The sequence below is a fragment of the Falco rusticolus genome, chromosome 14, assembly GCF_015220075.1.
Source record: "Falco rusticolus isolate bFalRus1 chromosome 14, bFalRus1.pri, whole genome shotgun sequence".
NCBI classification, from domain to species: Eukaryota; Metazoa; Chordata; class Aves; order Falconiformes; family Falconidae; genus Falco; species Falco rusticolus.
The window spans coordinates 57,288-78,016 of NC_051200.1; the positions used below are offsets into that span (position 1 = coordinate 57,288).

At 52.9% G+C, this 20,729-nt stretch overlaps 2 protein-coding genes across 2 annotated transcripts in view; one reads left to right on the top strand and one right to left on the bottom strand.

Annotated features, from left to right (window-relative positions):
- Positions 1 to 1,948: 1,948 nt before the first annotated feature.
- On the top strand, positions 1,949 to 3,808 carry LOC119157435 (translation initiation factor IF-2-like). The gene is made up of 2 exons (XM_037408372.1): positions 1,949 to 2,914; positions 3,266 to 3,808. The coding sequence occupies exons 1-2, from the start codon at positions 2,207 to 2,209 to the stop codon at positions 3,806 to 3,808; spliced, it is 1,251 nt and encodes a 416-aa protein (XP_037264269.1). The 5' UTR covers positions 1,949 to 2,206.
- Positions 3,809 to 5,377: 1,569 nt separating this feature from the next.
- Positions 5,378 to 20,729, bottom strand: part of LOC119157548 (BCL-6 corepressor-like protein 1) — a 29,816-nt gene continuing 14,464 nt past the window's right edge. The window contains 10 exon segments of the mRNA XM_037408560.1: positions 5,378 to 5,750; positions 5,753 to 5,802; positions 8,172 to 8,325; positions 13,163 to 13,240; positions 14,181 to 14,326; positions 14,507 to 14,673; positions 14,765 to 14,968; positions 15,081 to 15,310; positions 19,999 to 20,421; positions 20,580 to 20,660. Of these exon segments, the coding sequence (XP_037264457.1) occupies positions 5,587 to 5,750; positions 5,753 to 5,802; positions 8,172 to 8,325; positions 13,163 to 13,240; positions 14,181 to 14,326; positions 14,507 to 14,673; positions 14,765 to 14,968; positions 15,081 to 15,310; positions 19,999 to 20,421; positions 20,580 to 20,660 (1,697 nt within the window). The 3' untranslated portion in view covers positions 5,378 to 5,586.

Genomic DNA, 20,729 nt, shown 5'->3' on the forward strand with positions numbered 1-20,729 from the left:
AATAATTATGGGCTACAGGCCAGAGAGGGGGAAGGGACAGGGAACCAGACTGAAAGAGATGGAGAAAAACTAAAACCAGCGATGGGCCACAGGGCAGAGAGGGAGGAATAAAGAAAGGGGAGAGTGAGCTGGACAGAGACTGAGAAACAACAAAAAAACTTGATCAGCTAAAGGGGAGAGAGATTGGAAATAAAAATTAGGGAGCCAGAGAGAGAGTAATAAAACTGGGGTAGAAGGACTGAGGGATGTAGAAAATGGGTGAGGGCAGGGGAGCCAGAAGGTGGGATACTGCGAAAGAGAGAGGGACAGGGAGCAAGGCATCAGGCGAGAGCAAACGGGAGCAAGAGAGGACAGAGGTGTGGCATGAGAGAAGCCAGGGACAGCGGGCAGGGACACGGGAGGGGCCGAGAGCCGGGCAGGGAAAGCCGGCGGTGGCTGCAGCCCCGGTCGTTCGAGGCAGCTGCGGCTGCCCCTGCCCACACCGGGCAGCGCCCGGCCGCCCCTTCCCGCCCCACGCCGCGGGGGGGGCCGGGCCGGGCAGGGGCAGCCCCCGGTGCCCCCAGGGCAGGGACTGGCAGCGGCACGGCGCCGGGGCGGGAGAGCAGCAGCGGCCGCTCGCAGCCAGCACAGCTCGGTCCGGCTGGGGCCCTCCTCCAGCGGGGCTCCGCAGACGCACCTGGGGCCCAGGGCAGCTGGGGGCTGCGGGCCCGGCTGCAGGGGAGGGCCTGGGCTCAGCCGCGGGGGGCGAGCGGGGCGGGGGAGGCTCAGGCGGACTCTGGGGGTGCCCACCTCAGCCCGCAGGACCCCCGGGCCAGCCTGAGCCAGCTCGCCACCACCCGAGGGCCAGGAGCCCACCTCAACAGGCCCGGAAGCTCCGCTTGCAGCCCCCACCGTGCAGGCGGCAGGCAGGAGCCCCCGCGCCCCTGGCCCTGAGCCTCCACCGTCCCACCCGCCGCCGAGCACCCGAGCACCGGCTGGCGTTCCCCAGCACACCGGCCGGCCCCGCGGCCGCCCTGCTCCTCCCTTGGCTCACGCCAGCCCCACGGTGGCCACTCGTGCCACGGCAGCACCGCTACAGGCAGGGGCCGCCGGCACCAGCCTCCCCCCCGCCCCGGCCCTCAGCTGGAGCCCGGTGGGGCCGGGGGGCCATTGCCTGACCCCCGCAGTGGGCCCTGCGCTCCCCTCGGGGCCCCTCACCTGGTGCAGAGGGAGCGCGACCACAGCCGGGAAGGCAACGGAGAAGGCTGGTGCTTGTTCAGTTGCAGACGTACTGAGTGAGTGCCGGGAGCAAGCCTGCTCTGGGGTTCAGGCCCCAACTCTTCCCCTTCCTCTGCTCCCGAGACACCTCGGCATCCGTTCCCGGAGCCACACTCAGTCTGACAGGGAGCTGGCAGTCAGCCGTCTGGCTCCTGGGGCGGTGAGCAGAGGTGGAAGCTGCCAAAACCGAGGAATAGGGCACAGGACCCTAGAAGGGTGGAGAAAAGTCACAGCTGGCTGTGCCGGCTTGTGCGGCGAGAATGTATGTGCCTTAAACTCACCCCACGGGGAGTGGAGGGGCTCACATGCAGGCGCGCTATTGGGATGGGGTGACCCGTGAACCTCTTCTAGAACCTCAGTCTAGATGGTGGAGGGCTAATTTGGAGGGCCCAGATGCCCATGTTCCCCCACGATGAGGCAGGTGGGCACCTCAAATCAACGGGGGAAGGGGGGTGGGTGGAGGGGCTTGTACTCCAAAACCACTTTGGGGGGGTTGGGCGGGCTCATACATGGGGGTGCTGTTGGGATGAGGCAACCCCTAAACCCCTTAACCCATCTGTGCGAGGGGAGAAGGGGTGTTGGGAGGCTGCTCTAGCCAGATGCCTAGGTCTCTCAAGCATGACAGATGGGCCTGGCAGGATCTGGAGGGCTTTGCCCCAGTGCACCCCCTCCCCCCATTACCCAACCCCAATCCCTTGGCAGGGGGGAAGTTGTTGCAAGCAACTGGGGCAAAGGCAGGGGAGTGCACTCAAACGCCTGGGTCCCTTGGGAAACACCCTTAATTATTTGGGGAGGGGGGACACCTAAATGCCTTGGTCCCCCCTTGTATGTCCCCCCAGAAATGGGGGAGCTCCCCTGTACCCTGAATCCTTCACCCCAGGATGGGGCAGGGAATCCATGGGACAGGGAGATAGATCCACAGCCATGAGCAGCCAGTTTCTCCAGGAGAATGCTGAAGGAAATAGTGCCAAAGGCTTTACTGAAGTCCAGGTGGAAACATCCAAAGCCATTCCCTCATACACTAAGCGGGGCAACACGGCCCCAGAGGCCCACGATTCACTGCAGTTCCCACTCTCGGAGGGAGTACCACACACCTCTTGCTCCCACAGCACAGGAGGCGGTGAAGGAACTGGCTTCTCCTCTCTTCGGCAAGCAGGGCACAGCAGCACAGACAGGGAGCCAGGCACCTGCCCCACACAGCCCCACAGCCCACACCGTGGCTCTGCAGGACGCAGCTTGGTGGGACATGAGTGATGTCCTGCACGAGCTTGAGGCTGTGATCCAAGAACGCAGCCAGCAGCTGGTGGAACAGCGGCACTCGGCACAAAGCATGGATGCGGCGATGGCAGTAAAACCACGTGCAGCAACTGAGGATAGCGAGTCTACATTGGCTGCAGAGCCTCGGGGAGAGCCCAGCACAGCCTCTCCTGTCCCAGACGAACGCCAGGATGGAGAACACATGGCTTCTCCCATGTCTGGAGACCATCCAGGAGAGGCTAGTGCAGCCATCGTCTCCCCGGCAGCACACGATCATGAAGGGGCTTTTTTGTTGCCTGAAAATGCTGTGGACAACACCGCCACACCACACCTTGCCCCAGCAGCAGAGAACGGAGACAATGAGACAGCTTGTCCCCTGCCTTGGGAGCCTTGGCACCAGGTGAGCCAGGGGTGCGTGGCCAGCACCGAGCATCCCCAGGTACCGGAGGCAGGCGCGGCGCCCGGGGCATGTGTGGCAGGGACATGGCTGGTGGACATCCTCTCCATCTCCTCCCCACCACCACCACCCCCCCGGCCCCCGCCCCCACCTTTACTCTTGCTCTCCCCATGCAGGCGACCTCCCAGCACAGAGGCGACACGCAGCCCTCCTCTGGCTGCAGGACCGTAAGCCCAGCCAACCCGACACCTAACACTGCCAAGCCTACCACGAAACCCCATCCCCAAGCGCCGGTTTCTCCCCGCATCCAGTGACGGATGCTTAGCTCTCCCTTTGTTGTTCCTGTTTTTATAGGAGGCGCCAGGGGTCTTGGCCAAGGAGGACGACAAGTGGGAAGACAGCCTGGAGCTCTTCCAGGACCCCCACGCTGATCCCCCGGAGGGCCAGGCAGCCTCCGAGCAGAGTGGTAACACATCGCCCTGCTCCGGCTCCAGGGATGAGCCCGAGGATGAGCCAGGTACGTCCGAGTCGAGCGCTGCCTCGGCCAGGGCAGGCCCGGTCCGGCTGTCCCGGCGCCCTGCACCCAGGCCAGGGCGGCAGGACTGCGTGCAGAGGGGCTGGCCGTTCCCTGGACACCCCTCCCTGGGGAAAGCCCTCGGTGGTGGGGAGCAGGCAGGACCTTGCCCATTACCTGCCCAGCCCCTTGCCTACAGCTCTCCTTCTTCCACAGGCATCGCCGCTCTGCCGCACACCCCAGCTCGACGGCGACGGCCCTCCCTCTTCCGCAGGGTGCTCAGGGCTCTGCGCAGGGCTTTCTCCTGTACCTGCATCACGGCACAGCGAGAGCAGCAGCGCCCTGCTGCCAGCGGGGCCCATGAAGGTGCCGGCTGCCCCTGAGCCCGTGCTGCATGCGGAAGGTGCAGCGCAGGGAGGCACTGGAGGGATGGCTGCCGGGACTGCGCCCCACGCATTCAGCTGCCCTGAGGACATCGTGGCGCCAGCCTCTGCTGGCCCCTGCATGCTTTCTGAGGCCAATAAAAGCTGACCATTTTCCCCTAGGGCTCATGTGTGCCTGCTCCACCCTGGCAGAAAGACCCGCGCAGGCAAGGCCCACGCCAGCAGGCAGAGCTGGAGAGCCCCTGTGCTCCCTCTTCTCCACGCTGAGCAGAGCCTGTGCCCTCGGCCTCTGCCCATGCCGCTGGCATTCCAGCTCCCAACCAGATGGGGCCTCCGCTGGCCTTGCTCCTTGCGATCCGTTTTTTGAGTCAACGTGTCACCAGGGTGTCCCAGCACTGGCTGGGGCAAGCCCTGGGCTGGTGCTGGCAGCAAGCCGGCTGTCTGGCTTGACTACCTCAAGCTCCCTTCCCACTCACCTCTCTGCTATTCAAGCCAAGGACTTTGAGCATTTCATTTGTATCGTAATCTTAAGTCTGTTTTACCTAATGCTTGCCCCATGCCTCATCACCTTGGTATCCCAGGGAACCTCCCCATTGTAGGGGGGGTTGGGAGCATGTACATTAGCCACTTGCCCCTCCATTTATAAGACCCTCCTCCCCTGCTCTAATGCTCACCTGTCATTAGCAGCAAGTGCAGTGCTGCACCCCATCTGTGGTCAAGTCCGTCCCCCCCCCAAAGTGGTGCGTGATCAAGACTTTCCTTCTACTCCCACTGCCAGGGCACTCCTGCTGCCCTTGGTCTCTTCTTCTACAGCCATGTGAATGACCTGCCAGAAGCAATCACAGGCCTTGTGCCTCTCATTCTGAAAGTCATACCCAGGCAATGCTTTGCTTGCAGGGATCAAAACAGGTTTTGTATCCCTGGACCAGCAGCTCTTTTCGTCAGGCTGGAGTACATTCAGGTACCAGCCTGGTGCTGTGCTGCGAGGCTCTCAGAAATCTTGCTGGCTCTGCTGTGTGGCTCTCGGGCTCCTCGTATCAGCACCACTTTGCCTGCAGTATATCAAAAAGCTGAGCTGGCATCCTGCGCACTGCTATGGTCAAGGCAGGGGTAGGTAACAACCGAGTTGCTCAGCCGTGTTACTTCTCATTGCTAAATGTCTGCTGCTGACCTGGATATCTAGTTTTGGTTTGGGGCTTTCTGCTCTCACCAGCCAACACAGTTGGGCCATTTTCTACTCAGTTTTGCCTTTGCCTTTGCCTTTAGCCTCCTGTTGTGACCTTTGGACTTCCAGTCTTCTGAAGTGGCTTTGATCGGCACCAGTACCCACATGGACCTAGTTATAAATCCACGGCTTATTTCTTGCACTCCAGCTTCCCATCTCATTCCCTGTTCCCTTCTTTAAAGCCTCTCTGCATCTTTTCAGGAGCAGTTTCAGGATACAGGTACATCCTGGGCACGTACAGAGGCTAAGCCATCCCTGTGCCTTGGAGCGCACCTGGGCTGGGGAGTAGGGAAGCAGGTGTAAAATGGGTCTTTCCAAAAGAAACAAATAACAAATATTATGCACACTCTGCTCCCCAGGGTGAAGCCAGACAGAAAATGGCTGCCCCACAGCCAGGGTTGCCAGGCACTAAAGCTGGACACAGCTCACTGGCCACCAGCAGTGGGGTTTGGGCACAGCTGGGCTGAGCTGCAGAGCTTCCACTACCAGCACCAGTGCAGAAGCAGGTGTCTGTGCGCTGGGAGGAGCAGCAGAGTCTCCCCAACAGCTTGTCCTAGTGCACCAGCTCCACTGTCTCTGCAGCACCCTGTGCCAGCTCGGGACTCTCCTGTACCTCCTCCTGTGCCAGCACCTGGCTGAGAGAGACCTGACGCTGGAACTCCGCCTTGGGCAGTGTGGCGATCTCAAAGTGTGGGAAGCGGGCCTGGAATATGCGGAGGACAGCTTCAGCCGCTTGAGCACATCGGAGAATAGGAACCAGTTGCAGGGCCTGCAAGGACAGCAAGGGGATGGGGGTTAGGGGTGGATGGAGTATGCCCACCTCACTGCCTTCCCTGCGACACAGCGGCACGCTGCTGAGGCCCAGGCACTATTCTCCGTGGGGTCCTCCTCCGCGGGGCCTGGGCAGACCACACGTACAGGACCCAGGCTCAGAGATGCACCTCGCTTTGATCACTATTTTGCAGGTCACAGCTTTTTAAAGCACTCAGGACAGGAACATCGGTGTGGAAGGTATGCCACCAACGGTGTCCCGGCAGCATCCCCACCCAGCAATGCCACACCAGAGGCTCCGTTTCCCACCCGGCCATTTCTCCTGGGTGCCGTATGTGTCCCTCTGGATGGACAGAAATTGGCAGGCACAGAAACTCACTAAACAGAAAAGTAGCACTTTTGTTGCTGCCTCTTCCAAGTCGCCTTTCGCCCCGCTGCAATCCCGGCAAATCCAAGAGCCATGGTGTCAGAAGGGGTGGAGAAGGGAGGACCGCTCCAGCGCTGTGCCCTGATGTAGCCTTCCCCACGATGGAGGGGAAACAAGTCTACTGGGACCCATCAATGCAAGCCACTGCTGCCCATTGCTGGAGAAAAAGAGGGCTAGGAGCAGCATCAGGAGGAGGAGAGAGGGAGGCTTGCAGCAGGTTTGCACGCGGAGATCCTTTACTACCCCCGCCTGCTCATTGAGGGCGGCCAGGTCTGTCCCAAGCAACGCAGGTTGCCATGCTGCCGCACAGCCAGAACTCTGCAGGAACGTGAGCAGCAGGACCCCAAGAGATGCACACTGCCAGACGCTGACTGCATTCCTACAAGGCCCTGCCTCCAACCCAGTGTCTCTAACCTGAATCTGAAGGAAAAGCACCACCTAAGGTACACAAGCTGCTCTTAACCTCAAGGAGCTGAAATGACTGATATGCTGCTGTCTGTGAAGGGGACACCAAGCCTGTGACCACCTGTGGTACAGAACAGCAGGCATCAGACAGATGACACAAAAACAGCTATTCCTTTTGGCTTTACCTGTGCTGCTTCTCAGTTTTGTGTTAAACAAGTCGTCCCTTAAACCCGTCTTTTCCGAAACCAAAGGGGTCTTTCCTTGCTTGATTCCCCCATGTATAGGTCTCCCTCACCTGTAGTCCCTCATTCTTTCTCCTCTTTTCATTAACTCTGGGGGAGAGGACCAAGGACCAGCCCCATGTTTACTCCTGCCCTCATTTGGATAAATCCTGCCGTCAAGTCTTTGCTGACTGCAACAAGAAGCCAAGGTGACCACCTCAGAGGTGGACTTCTGAGAATCACAGAATGACAGCATCACAGAATGGCTGGGGTTGGAAGGGACCTCTGGAGATCACCCAGTCCAATCTCCTGCTAAAGCAGGTTCTCCTAGAGCAGGTTGCACAGAGTCACGTTCAGGCGGGTTCTCAATGTCTCCAGAGGAGGCTCCACAGCCTCTCTGGGCAGCCTGTGCCAGTGCTCTGTCACCCCCAAGATAAAGAAGTTCTTCCCCCGTACTCAGATGGAGCTCCCTGTGCTGCAGTTTGTGCCCGTTGCCCCTTGTCCTGTCACTGGGCACCACTGAAAAGAGTCCCATCCTCCTGACACTTGCCCTTAAGGTGTTTGTAGACGTTGATGAGATCCCCTCTCAGTCTTCTCTTCTCCAGGCTAAAGAGACCCAGCTCTCTCAGCCTTTCCTCATCAGGGAGATGTTCCAGTCCCCTCATCATCTTGGCAGCCCTCCGCTGGAGCCCCTCCAGCAGTTCCCTCCCTCTCGAACTGAGGGGCCCAGAACTGGACACAGCACTCCAGATGCGGCCTCACCAGGGCAGAGTAGAGGGGGAGGATCACACAATCAGTCAAACAAATTCCATCTTACCCTATATCTTCTACTTGCTTCTCTGACTTGGGGCTCACAAAGTGTCGTTTCTACCTTCACATTATTCTAAGTAAGAGTCTGTCCAATGCTTCATTATGAGATGGCTCATGACAGGGAGTGTGCCACAAGAGGGTTACTGCTGCAGCAGCAGCAATTTGCTCCTTCTGGGGAAGCTACAATAGCACCATTCCTCAGTCTCTACCTGCAGAACAGGGATAAAGGTATCATCTCCTTTGGAGGAGTGCTTTCTGGTCTACAGGACACAAGTGCAACTCTGTATGGCCTGTCTCCTTAGCACACAGTCAGCTTGGGCTCTCAAAGTTTCCCAGGCGGGTATGAATTTTATATTTCATGTTATCTCTCACCTGGAGAGCAGCCTAAGGCTTTCTTGTACTGTTGCTAGCCTCATAAGCTCAAGGGCTCTGTTCTGTGAGCTCGCCCTCCAGCCCAGCATTAATGTCACCCAAATGCTCTCTGCTCTGGGAAAAGATACTCACCCCCGAGACACTGACACTTGGAGGTTATAGCTGGGAAGCAGTGGCTTGTCTGAGAACTCAAACATGAAGTTGTCTGCTTCTTGCTCCTCTTCCTCCTGGTCTGAACTTCCTGGAGGGTTGAGCAGAAGATCACATCCAATGCTATCTTTCCCCTCTGCAACAAGCAAAAGAGACATTGGCATCACTCACAGTTTCACACCAGACAGTGCTCATCACTCCCTGGGGAACAGCTCTGCCCAGCTGAACCGGCTACCACTGCAATTTCCCATGAACCTTCCCACAACATCACAGCAACTGTAAGAGCCAAGTCCCGGGGGCTCTTCCTGCTCTCCTTCGAGCCCCTCATCTCAGAGGAACTCTGTGTGAGCGCTGGCTGCTCTGCACAGCAAGACTCCACTTGGTGACCGCATCAGGTAGAAAGAACATCTTATGTCATAGCAGCAACCTTTAGGTTTACACTGATCCTGCACACAAGACGAGGCACGGCCTGCTTGCAAAACGAGCCACTTTGACTGGTAGTCTTTTCTTGGGCCAAACACGTGCTGGCCCCCAGGCTCTCCCTGAAACAGCCTCAGTCCCCTCTGCTTTGCCAGCACAGGTGTCCTCAGAGCCTGCGCCAGAGCAGGAGGTGGATGTATGAGGTGCTTTTTCTGCACAGATCCTATAAAGGAAGGCACTGCGCTCTGCTTGTTGAGTACTTCTCCATCCGGATTCCACTCTTGACAACTGTCAGCAGGTTATCTAGAGGTGTGTGCCAGCAACCGTGTCTAAGTAAGGACTGCAAGGCTGTGCCACCAAACTGAGCAGCAGATCTAAAGACTAATACAACCAAACAACACCAAGCATGACTTCAGAGAATCAGCCCTGCAGATTTCTGGCTTGAAGCTGGCTGTTCCAGGAGGTACCTCAGCTTCAGCAGGATTTGTGTCCATAAGAGATGGCAAATAGCGCACTTGATCCATCAGCCATTTAAAAGCAGTTAAATTTACCATTCACTAATCTGAATTGAAAAACCATCTGTTGAAAAACAGCTTGCTGTCTGGATTTCATTGTTAAGAAGTATCAATAGTCTTAGGTTTGCAGAGTGGTTTTTGTCCCGCTGAGATAAAAGAGAGTAACTCCAAAAACTTCCAGAAAATAGAGTTCAGATTCTACAGAAAGAAGTCAGACCAAATGTGCTAGTGAGCAAATAAACCAATCACGCAAAAGTTCAATACCACCTGCAAGAGAAAAGGCTGGGGAAAAAAAGAAATCTTATGGTGTGCTGCATGAGAAAGCTCCACGCACCATACTGCTCTACAAATCAATCCAGCACCCAGTGAGAATGTTATTTTAATAAAGAAACAACAGCAGATGACAGGAGATACAGGCTCAAACAGGGTCTCAGGAAAAAAAAGAAGGAATTTCTTAGTCCTGCCAAGGGAAAAAAAAATCCCTAAGAAACAGAAAACCAGAGTACTTAAATCTTCAAAACTCATTGTAGAATAGGACAAAAATAAGTGACATGAGTATTGGTCTGACATCACTGCTAGGCAAAGCTCAGATGCTATCACCAAAAAAATTCCAATTTCTTGAGCAACCCAGGAAAAAAAGAATTAAATGCATTTAATGCGGCAACACAGTCCAATGTCTGTCCTGAAAACTCTTCACACTCGGTCCTGTCCGTTAGCCCAAGTGAAAGCTGCGACAAGAACAGAAACATTCTGTACCACTGCAGAGTAACAGGGAGACAATCAGACACAACAATGCTACTCCCAGGTGTAGAACAAGACCCTGGCGTGGGACTTTGTATCTGGAACTACAGTAGTGTGAAGTCCAAGATGCTGATGACTTTACCAGACTCAGACCTCAGAGATCCCACACCCTGGCTTCCCTCATTATCTTTTGGCTCCCAGAGATGTGCAGACCTAAAGGAAAATGTGGACAACATTCTTGCCTCAAAGAATAAAAACAGATCAAGCAGGGGCCTGGGATTTCTCCTCCACCCTGAGGGACATGCAATGCTTTGTGCTTCAGTTAGTGGACCTGATGGAAGGCAAATTTTGAAGGACTGAACCACTGAAGGAGGAGGACTTTTTTCTGCTGAGCTGGTTTGCTGCCTATGACAGCTGGGAGCAGCTCGGTTACTCCAGAGCTGAATGAGGTAATCCCCTGCCCTGGGCAGTATTTGCTCCTGGTGACCCGAGGTGACTGCTGAAGGTAACCAAGCCAAAAGGACCCATTTCAAAACACTCAGTAAACGCCACTGTAAAGAAACCAACCCCTTCTCACAGGCTCAGGCATCTTGCCCTTCCTTGCCAACTCACACAGTGTCCTGGCAAAGCACAGGTGACAGTGGTCTAATGCTGCCATTTCACCACTGCTGTAAGCTGATCTAGGTGTGGATGGAAAGGAAGGTCCCTTTCTGTGCCCGCTGAAAACAGACCTGGCAGGATAAAGGATTACTTCCCAACTGAGTTAGTTCCTTGCCACAACTTGCCACGCAGCCTCCCAAAGGCAGTGTCAAGGGCAGCACTGGGAACACTCCCTGCTGAGGGGCAAAAGAAGGGGCAGTGTGACTGAGCCTCTCACTGCAGCGTGGTGGTGATTTGGCTTGGGATCTCTGTCACCCTCTCTCCAAGCCAGAGACAGAAATATCCCACATCATCACCAAAGCCACAGGGTTTCAGAACATTTTGCGTCACTGACATTTCTGCAGGGATATTCGCTGATGTCTGGGAGGAACCTATGTTCTCCCAAGAGCTGTGCAGAGGTAACTGTTAAAGTTTGAAGCACCTGAGATGCAAGCATCAGGCCAGTCCACACTGGAAGGATCTTTACGGCAACGAGGATGAAATGACATTTCTAGGGAAGGGTACAGGCAGATAATGTGGGATTTGTCTGGCTTGTTAACCAGCTTCAGGTAGCGCAGGAGAGATGGAAGACAAAACCTGACAGATGGCACCACATGAATGACAGAGACCCAGCAGAGACGTACCCACAGTGGCCAGGATTTAGTGTGAAGTCCCAATGCAAGAGGTAGGACATGCCTGACAGGGAAAGTAGTCTTTTCCACCCTCAATTGAAGAAATACTCTGAAAATCTCGACTAAGGTCCAGGGGAAGGAAAGGAAGTGCAGTGCCCAGCGCTCCCTGGGGAGATTTTCCATGTATTAGCCAAGGGTCTCAGCAAGGCCTTTCTGAGTGGTAAACTGCCACTACCGATGGCATCCCAGCACTCCTGCATTCCTCCAAGAAACACCAAAGACTCAATGGTGGTTTGCTTATTGAAAAAAAAAAGCCTTTTTTTTTTTTTTTTTTTACCTATGGGGTGGAGGACAGAAATGTGGGAAGACATGATGCAAGACAAGATATTTCAAGACAAGACAAGGGCTAGGGAAATGAAAGAACTGAGACAAGCAGCTAATTTGAACAAAACACAATTGGCTTGCTTTTCCAAGATCCACCTGTTCCATTTCAGGCATTAGGGTATATGAAAAACAAGATGGCACATTTCTAAATTACTTGCATGTGGCAGTGGGCCTCCTAGAGAGGGTATGACAATTGGCAGTCTAAATCTCATGCCAGGATCCTCAAGAGGAAAGGACGCTGATGAACAGGACACAAGCAGATACTAGAACTCAAGCACATCAGCTCTCTGGGCAACCAAGAACTCAGCATGCTGTAGTAATCAAAGCAAGCCAAACTCTCCTACCCACAAAACCACACACAATTTTCCTCCCTTGTTTATCAAGAGGAATCCAAGTGGGAAACAGTGACAAATCAAAAGAGGTAATATCTTTACTTTTAAAATATTCAAGTCAAAGAATAACTATTTTTCTTGTGGTAAAGAGGCTTCTTCTTAAAGGACTGCGATAGTTTCAGGAGTGAGAAATTCAGAGGAAGGAGGTTGTGGTTTGAACAGTCTTCTTGGTGTGCCTGAGGTGCAAAAGCCTACAAATAAAGTGTTCTTAGGAGTACAAATAAAGTGTTCTTAGGAGTAGAGAATTTCTTTTACTCTGAAATGAAGAGACACCACGGTCCTCCAAGGATAAGTCCTCTACCAAGAGTACCCTTCCATATGTATCTGATTTTTTTCATTTCTAGGAGGATGTTGGGAATGACTATGTGAGCAACTAAAATCAACAGCCTTCTAGCTTGCCAGCATACGTAACCCAAGTCTTTAGGAAGGGCTTGACAGTGCTGATCTCCTGTCTCAGAAGTGGTTGGGAGGGACACTGCCGTCTGCCCAGTCCCCCAGCTAGATCCAGAACATCTTCACTCATGGACCCCTGGGGAACGGAGCAACACAGGGAACAATTTGTGGACCTTGTGCCTGTATCATTTCAAGAAAACTTCTAAGATGGTAACCACAATTTCAGAAAGTGACAGTAAAAGGTACAAATCATGCCTTCACTGGGAAATGCCCAGCACTGTAAGAAGAGGACCTCACCTGGATGAGTGCCTCCCCTCCAAAGCGGAGGAGAGGGATGGGCAGCTCTGGGAACCTGGAAGTTCAAGACTTCTACACCTCGAAGGAATAAGTATGTCCTCTGCCTTCCTTGGGTTTATCTTGATGACTGGTTAGCTGGGGAGTAGCAAGAACTGCTACAAGAATAACATGCTCCTGGATCGATACCCAAAGACCCTCAGGAGGCACAGCAGCATGTGGATTCTAGCCTTGCACACCGTGTTCAGCCTATTTGGAGGGATCTACACGTGCAGCTTCCCAAAGAAAATGTCCTTTTCAGGAGCAACTACCAGCATGCAACATGACAGCAAGATCTCTAAGACATGAGCTGGGAAGGACACGGACAGACCTGAGTGAGTGATGTGTCATTACCTAGCATTACTTCTCTCTGCTCTGGACTTTGGGTATTAGCTTTTCCCCACCCCGCCACCCCACTGCCCATGTAAAGCAATATAGGATCAAACAAGACGGGGCTTCAAAGTTTTAGCCCCTTCAGTAATGTATATATGTACAGTACATGAAAGGGCATAGAATGAGCTCACCTAGTACAGAGCTGCTGTAGAAGTCCCACGCTGTTCGAGGATCCCCATCAGTGCGCCCCTGGAGATCCAAAAGGTAATCTAAAGAGAAAAAATGGAGAGGATTAACATTTAGCTACTGGTCAAAGCATGACCCTGGCATGCATATCCATTGATCTGGGGTGAGCCAGTTCACCTCTGCTGCTTTTCCCCACTTTGCAGTTAGGCATTATGGGGAAAGCTGAAACCTGACTTGCAAGAAGGTACCTCAGGAGAGGACAACGCGACCCTGTGCCTGAGAACATGAAACGGAAGTTGAAAAGAGAAAATGGACAACACTAAGTGGCTTGGAAAGAAAGGTTCTTAGGGTGGATTTGAGTTCAAAATTACATCTCCGACACCTGCATGTATAGTTAAGCCTGGAGGAGCTCAGACAGACAGTGGCAAACAAGTTTTTTTCAACACGGGAGACTTTCTGCCTTGTATCTTTCTGGGAACCACTGCTACTCTAGCTGTCTCTTCCTTGCTGGGATGTAGAAGCCGCAACACTCATCTTGCTTCTACACAAACAGCACAGAAAGCGGGTACGCTTCATTCCCGGCCATAGGGAGCCAAAATGGTCCTTTCTAACAACAGCAGGCAGGCAGCATTTGGGCAGAGCTGTTTTCAAGTAGAAGGCATCACCACTTGGCAGCAAAAATATGCTCACTCAGGTTATGCAGTGCAGTGTAACTGGGAACTGTGGAACAGTCTCCAAGCCTCATACACAGTACTGTCTTCAGTTGTGTGACCACGAGAGGTCACTGCCACCTCCTTGCACGTTAAAGACTGAAAAGTGACTTGCATCTTATTTGGAAAACCATATACAATTCTATAATCAAGGTTTGGGTGGTAAAACAACATACACATGACAGGACAGAACTAAAATTATTCAGTCACCTGCTGCTCAAGTACTTCTAAAACATCTGATACCTAGATTTGGTCCCGTATGCTGCCAGACTGGATGGATGGAAGCACTGCTGCTCCCAGGCTTGGCACCTACCACAGAGGAAGCGCTTCATCACTTCACTGGTGGCAAGCTTCACAGCTGTCTGCCCAGAGTAAGTGGCCAGAGTGGGATCAGCACCATAGGAGAGCAGAAGCCACATGGTTTCCAGGTTGTCATTTGCTACTGCATCATGGACAGGCCTGCAAGGACAGAAGCATTAGCAGAAAAAGAAGAGACTGGATGGGTCCGCAAAGCAAACGCTCTGTTTTGAGTTAAAACAAATCTAGCAATGACCAACAGCTCATCCTGAAAAACACGCCCTGCTCCCTGCCCCTACGCTTCTCAGTGCTTCCCCAGATGATCCCCTCTCACTGGCTTGCCTTGTGCCATCCTGTGCACTGCAGTTCACGTTGGCACCGTGCTCTAGCAGAATGTGGAGGATGTCGATCCAGCCTCGCGCACAGGCTTCATGCAGAGCTGTGTAGCCAGCATTGTCACGATGGTTCACATCACTGCTCTTTTTCTGCAGGCAATACAGCACTACGTCCTACATGGACAAAAGCATTGCGGGCCTGGTTACACACAAACCCAGACAAGGCAGCCCAAGACACAGAGCAGAAAAGGGCACCAAAACTCACCTTATAGCCCAATCGAGCTGCTCGCTGCAGAAGGGTCTCCCCTGCATTTTTGTTCACAATCAGCCGCCGAGCTCCAGGAGGAATGTTCTGGGCCATGGGCAATTCAGGGGAACTCCCTGAGACCCGACGGGACTTACAAAGCGTCCACAAGTCTTGGGGCTTCTTCAGAGAGCGCATTTTGGGCTGGTTCCAGCAGCCCTTCCCCTGAAAAATAATGGAATACAACTCCTTGGCACATGTGGCCGTGTCTTACTAACAGGAGTCCCCTTCTCTCTCTTCTCCCCACACGTGTTCCCCTCATCTGTCCAAGCCATACCTTCCCCTCATCACAGATCCCTGCCAGGTGTTTGGTTTTACATTTGCGTTTTCCTGATGGTTTCTCCAGCTCTTCTTGGACAGGAGAACTGTTGGAGGGCTCCAGGAAGAAGCCATTCCGAAAGTCTGGGCGTCCTTGAGATTTTCGAGGGGGTGGGGAAAGCCTGCTCCTCAATCGTAGCTCTGTGCCTTTACCCTTCGCAGACTCCTTCTGCTTCCGGTACCTAAAGTCTAAAGGAGAAACGGGAATGAGAAGCTTCTCTAGGTATGGCACGGAAGGCCAGCAACCCAGACCTCTGCCCCCAGGCAAAACAAACTGCCAATCTTTGATGGCTGCAGATCCATGGCGGAGGCACTGCAGTAAGTAGAAGAGAGTGAGTGCACAGATTCTCCCCACCAGGGATGGACTCAGCATGGACACAAGACACAAGTGGTCCTGGTCCAAAAAGGCCAAGCTTAATGAGAGCTGGGGCTTGCACACAACTGACTAAGGCTTTTCCTTGGGTCTAACAGGAAGCCCAGTACAAAACAATCCAGCTCGTCAGCACGCTTCCCAGTAGTTTGATAACTGCATGCTGCTCTATGGTGTGTTCCCCTACCTGTGAGGCCGAGCAGGACTCACATGGGATACCCCTTGGAGCGACAGAAAATGCTGGAGGCATCCCCCTTAAGCTGCCTGCAAACAGTCATTGTGTTGCTACCCGCAAAACCAGACCTTGCCTTGCCCTCTCACATCTTCCCCTTAACTTAGTAGCACACTGCAATTTCAACTAGTATGCATGCAGGTAGGAAGTACCATGAGGCCTCAAGGGAAATCCAGTCTTTTCTCCCTTGTGTTATACAGAGTTGCAGGGCTGCTCATTACAGAGTCCCATGCATCGTGCAAGATCAAGCGCTCTGCTTCCCGAAATAGCACCTCCCTCTGTGCAGACGATCAGTGCTGGAATAAAAAAGGTTACAAAGGAAGAGCCCTGCACAGACCAAAGGACAGAGGAGGCATCTATACACAGCTCTGCAGTGTCTCTCAAGCCTGGCTCTCCCCGCAGCTTTGGGCACTTCGTTTGGGAACAAAGACTTTGCTTCATTTCTAGGTGAAGAGCTAGGAGATGCCCCAGTGGATCACTTCAAGGAATCGAAAGGATAAACTCCAGGAACAAAACTTTACGTCTGTTAGGGACACTGCTGCCTTCAGTGCCAAGGCAGGTTTTGCAGCACTCCAGTAGCAGCATCTTCAGCTTCCAAGGTACGCCGAGACTCTAGATTCTCCATGTCAAGCACCGCAATATAACTTCCATTTATGTTTTGCTACTGCTAGGAAGCATGGGCCACAGATCCTGCACAAAGAAATGGGTTTGGCCAAAATACCAAGGTAGAACCACAAATAAATCTCAAAGCAAGCACATCTCAAGTACTGCTGTGCTGTTCTGTCTCCACATCTCAGGAAGAAGAGAGTGGAAGTGGAGAAAGGCAACCAAAACAACGGAGGAGTGGAAAAGCTGCCCTACAAGAAAGACTGGGATTCCTCAAGCTGGAGAGGAGAAGGAAGAGGAGGATGTGACCAAAATCTGAAAGAATCATTCCAAGGTGGATCAGCTGCGTGGAGGAATCCTGTTCACCCAATCCTGCAGCACAAGACTAAGGAGCACTCCATGAAATGAGTAAGGGGTCAGTTAAAAAAACAGACAGAAGAAAGGACTTTGCACAGCACAGAGATTACTTCAGGGCTTCATTGCCACTGGAGGTGATGGAGGCAGATGTTATCTGCAGGACAAAATAGGACTTAGGCAAATCCATGGACAACAGACCCATCAATGAGCTGTAGAAGGCCTGAGCAGGGACAACCCTAGTTTAGCTGTTCTGCATACTGGGGAAGCCTAGGCAGCCGAAGTCCAGGAAGCAACCGTGCTCAAGTCCTGGCCCTGCACAGCCTCTGTGCTTGCCGTGGTCAGAAGAAAACTGCAGGCTAGACAGACCCCAACACAATGCAGCATGCAGGATTGTACTTAGGCAAGGAACAGGAGACATCTCCTTGCTCTGAACAAAGTGGAGCGCACCCATGAGATGTGGTCTGGGGCAGAAGTTCTGACTTCCACCACACAAAACACGGCATTTGTTTTCAAGCTTAAGCACAACTCTCAGGCTACAACTAAGCAAAATTTTAGCAAAGAGTGCAGCACGAAGCAATCACTAGCCTGCTTGCTGTTTTGGAAGTAATCACTGGACGGAGATTTCTGCTGGGCTGTCTGTAACACTGTCCTCCTCTTTTACAGCACTGCAACACTTTCACAACTAACCCAGGGCAATATACAAGGACTTGAGATGCTCCTTCTCCGGTATCTGATTCCTTCTGCCAGCGTGCAGTGGCTCTGTATTCTACAGCAAAGCTTTTAAAGTAGCCCATCAGTGTAGGTTAAATACTCCTCACTTGGCAGGTTGCCTGTCCATGTCAGGGAACACCTTCCCAGCAATGAACAGCACCCTTGGGCTGTGGAGGAGTCAGGTAGGAAACGGCATGAACCTAAGAAGAGTCGAGAACATGGCAAGGAAGAGCCAAGTCTCTTGACTGGTATGTGAAGAGAAAGGGGTAAAATGCTGACACATCAGACAACACATAGTGAACGGGACGGTGTGTGCTTGCAAGTGGCGTGCTCCAGCAGCCCCTGCACACACAGCAGAAGGAAAACACAGCAACTCCATCGCTCCTCCAAGCACAGAAAGGAGGTGGACAGTGGGTTCCTCTAGCCCAGAGGTCCAAGATGTGGTTCTGGCAGGGATCTGCATCTATTTTCACTCTCTGCAATAGCCAAAGGAGACAGAGGAACACCACTGGCTTAATGCTTTCACCAATGTATGCACCTCAACTATAGCTGAGCAGCACTGACACTCCAGGGTGTGCACTCCTAGGTGAGGAACAGCCAGTCCAGCTGATTGAGCAAAGCGGTCTTCCTGAAAGCAAGGCAGTATCAGCCAGAGAGGAGACACAGCCAGTGGATTCAAGCATTATCTTCACCATCAAAGGAATAAAAAAGTGCCCTTTATCTAAGTGCTCATCCCAAAGCCTAGGGGCCTTGCTTGTTTCTTAGGTGTGCTTGATGATGAGGTGATATTAGCAACCAAGATTGCTTGTGTTGATCCCTCTCCTGGAGACGATTCAGTCCCTGTGAGCCAGGCATCTGTCAGTGGATCTCTGCAGCTCATTACCCAGTGGTGACACAGATTTTTTAGCTAGCACAGGACACAGTGGTCTGCTTTCTCCAAACACGTGAGCTGGCCCCCTGTCCCTCCTCTGGCTGCCAGCCAGCTTACAGTGCCACAGTGATGCCCAAGTCCTCATCTCTAAAGCCAGCCATGGTTCTAGGTCACAACTTCTGAATCCAAAATACAGAAGCTCACCTATCTGAGGGCCAAGCAAGCAGTCCCTGAGGACCCAACTCCTACACTCTCCTTAGCTGCATTTCTAGCTAAGAAGATTCTAATCTGTATTTGGCCTAGGCATTTTGCTACCCTTGTTTCACAATAACAGCAAAAATTAATGGTGAATGCCCTTCCTACCTGCATAAACCTGTCTCAGTGTCTTCTGGTGATCTTTTCTGCACCTCTAAAATCTGGACAGAAGACAGACACTCTTAAGATGTGTGGTAAAGCTCCTGGAGAAAACCCTCCTGAATGCTGCTGCACTCAGACTTCCTCCTCAGGCTCTGTTTGGAACCAGCAGCAGCAGCAGACAGTCTGAGAGCACCCTTGAACTAACTGAAAAGATGCCAGGAAGCCCATCAGAAACCTTACTCCTGGTCTCACAGAAGCACCCAGACAATGCAGCAATAGAGTAAAACTGTGCCAGAGAAGAAACATAGCTTGGGAGATCAGCTGGTGGGAGGACAGCAGCCACCTCTACTACTTCTCACAGCGCCTCAGCAGCATCTCAGCCTCTCCTGAAGACTGGCGATCGGAGTCCTGTGGCAGAAGGCAACAGCTCTGTACCCACATCACCTCCAAAAGAAGGGCCCAAGCATATGGAGGGCTGGCAGAAGCACTTCCCCCAACACCACGGCTCAGACATGCTCTTCTGCAGCCCTGGCAGAAGTTACCTGTGGGACGCTCGGACACAGCTACAAGCTACCAGCCAGCTGTCAGCACACACACCGAGACACCAGTACGCTGCTGGATGAATCCCAGCCTTACTCCCAACAGCCTCAAACTTGCCCCACACGGGCTGAGAGAAGGGACCATGGAGACTGCTAAACCTCAGGGAAACACAGATCACAGATTCGGTTTTGACCACATGGTCTGGGCAGTTATGTAAGAAAACACAAGAGCAGAGGTAGAGCAGTGAGTGGGATGCAGGCAGGTGGCACAGCATCCTCCTCCTAGCAAAGCTGCAAATACAAACCATGGTGGGGGATTTTTCCATCACTTGCAGACACTCTAGCTTTGTTAATCTTCTCATCCTTGTGCTCCTTGGTGCAAGCTTGCAAGTTGCCTTAATAAAGCAAGACAAAATGTAAAGAAGCCCAGCTGAATTGTGATGGCTCCATGTCCCTCCACTTCAGCCAGGAATGCTGACTACTCCCAGGGGCCCATTCTTGTCCAGAAATATTTCACTGTGCTACCTCATCCTATTCTCATTTTCCCATGCCCTCTCTCTTAATCTGAGAGTAAGATCAGTATCTAATTAGGCACACAAGCTGCTGTTTCCTACTCCAAAATTTACTGCAATATTTTTGAAAGAAGAGCTGATCAATTGAAGCAGACCACGCTGTGGACATCAAACCATTAATAATGACGGAGTTTCATCATTACCAAAAAAAACTAACAAAATCCCCACCAAAATCCCACATGTAATAAAAAAAAGCAATAAAACAACAACACCCCGTGCTGGGCCACAGCTTGATACTGGAACCCCCCTTCCCAGATTGTACCTGCTTTGGATTTTCGCCTCCTGTGGGGGTAGCCCACTCGCTCCTCCTCTCTCTCGGTCAAATATTCCCCCGTCTGGTATTTCCGACTTTTCTGTCGTCTCCTTTTCTTCCTTTTGATGTGGCTGTCATCTTCCTCCTCCTCGTTGGGCTCCCACAGCTGCCTGGGTGATTCCACTCTCCAGGGCAGCTCCCGATTCCTCCTCGTGTAACAGCTGCTCCTCTCAGACAGAGACCTGTCCCTGGCCCTGCGACTGTGACAGTGTGATGTCCTGTGGGATTTTCGCAGCCTGCGACGTTTCAAGGATGTCTCCTCCTCCCCTTCCTCCTCCTCTTCTTCCTGATCCTCCTCCAACAATGGTAAAATCTCCTGACCGCTCACATCACACTCTCCTGTCACACCAGCAGAAGAGCCAGCGATGCTTCCTGCAACAAAGTGAGATCTCTAGCTGACAAAAAAGCCAAGAGTATCTACAAGAAAACCCCTGCAAGGCAGGACAGAAGGCAGGGACAAGGCCACGTAAAAAGGGAAAGGCTCACAGTCCACCCAGGACTCCCAGCTGGGTCTCCTAGCACCAACTCACCCGACTGACTGCGTGTCCGACTGCTCAGCACCACCGGAATGAAATCCCGAAAGTTGTTCTTGGGCTTCTTCTCAAGGTAACCTGTGGGGAAAACTGTGCCTTGAGAAAACATGCTACAGATCTGTCCACGCAAGTCTGCTGGCCTGGGAA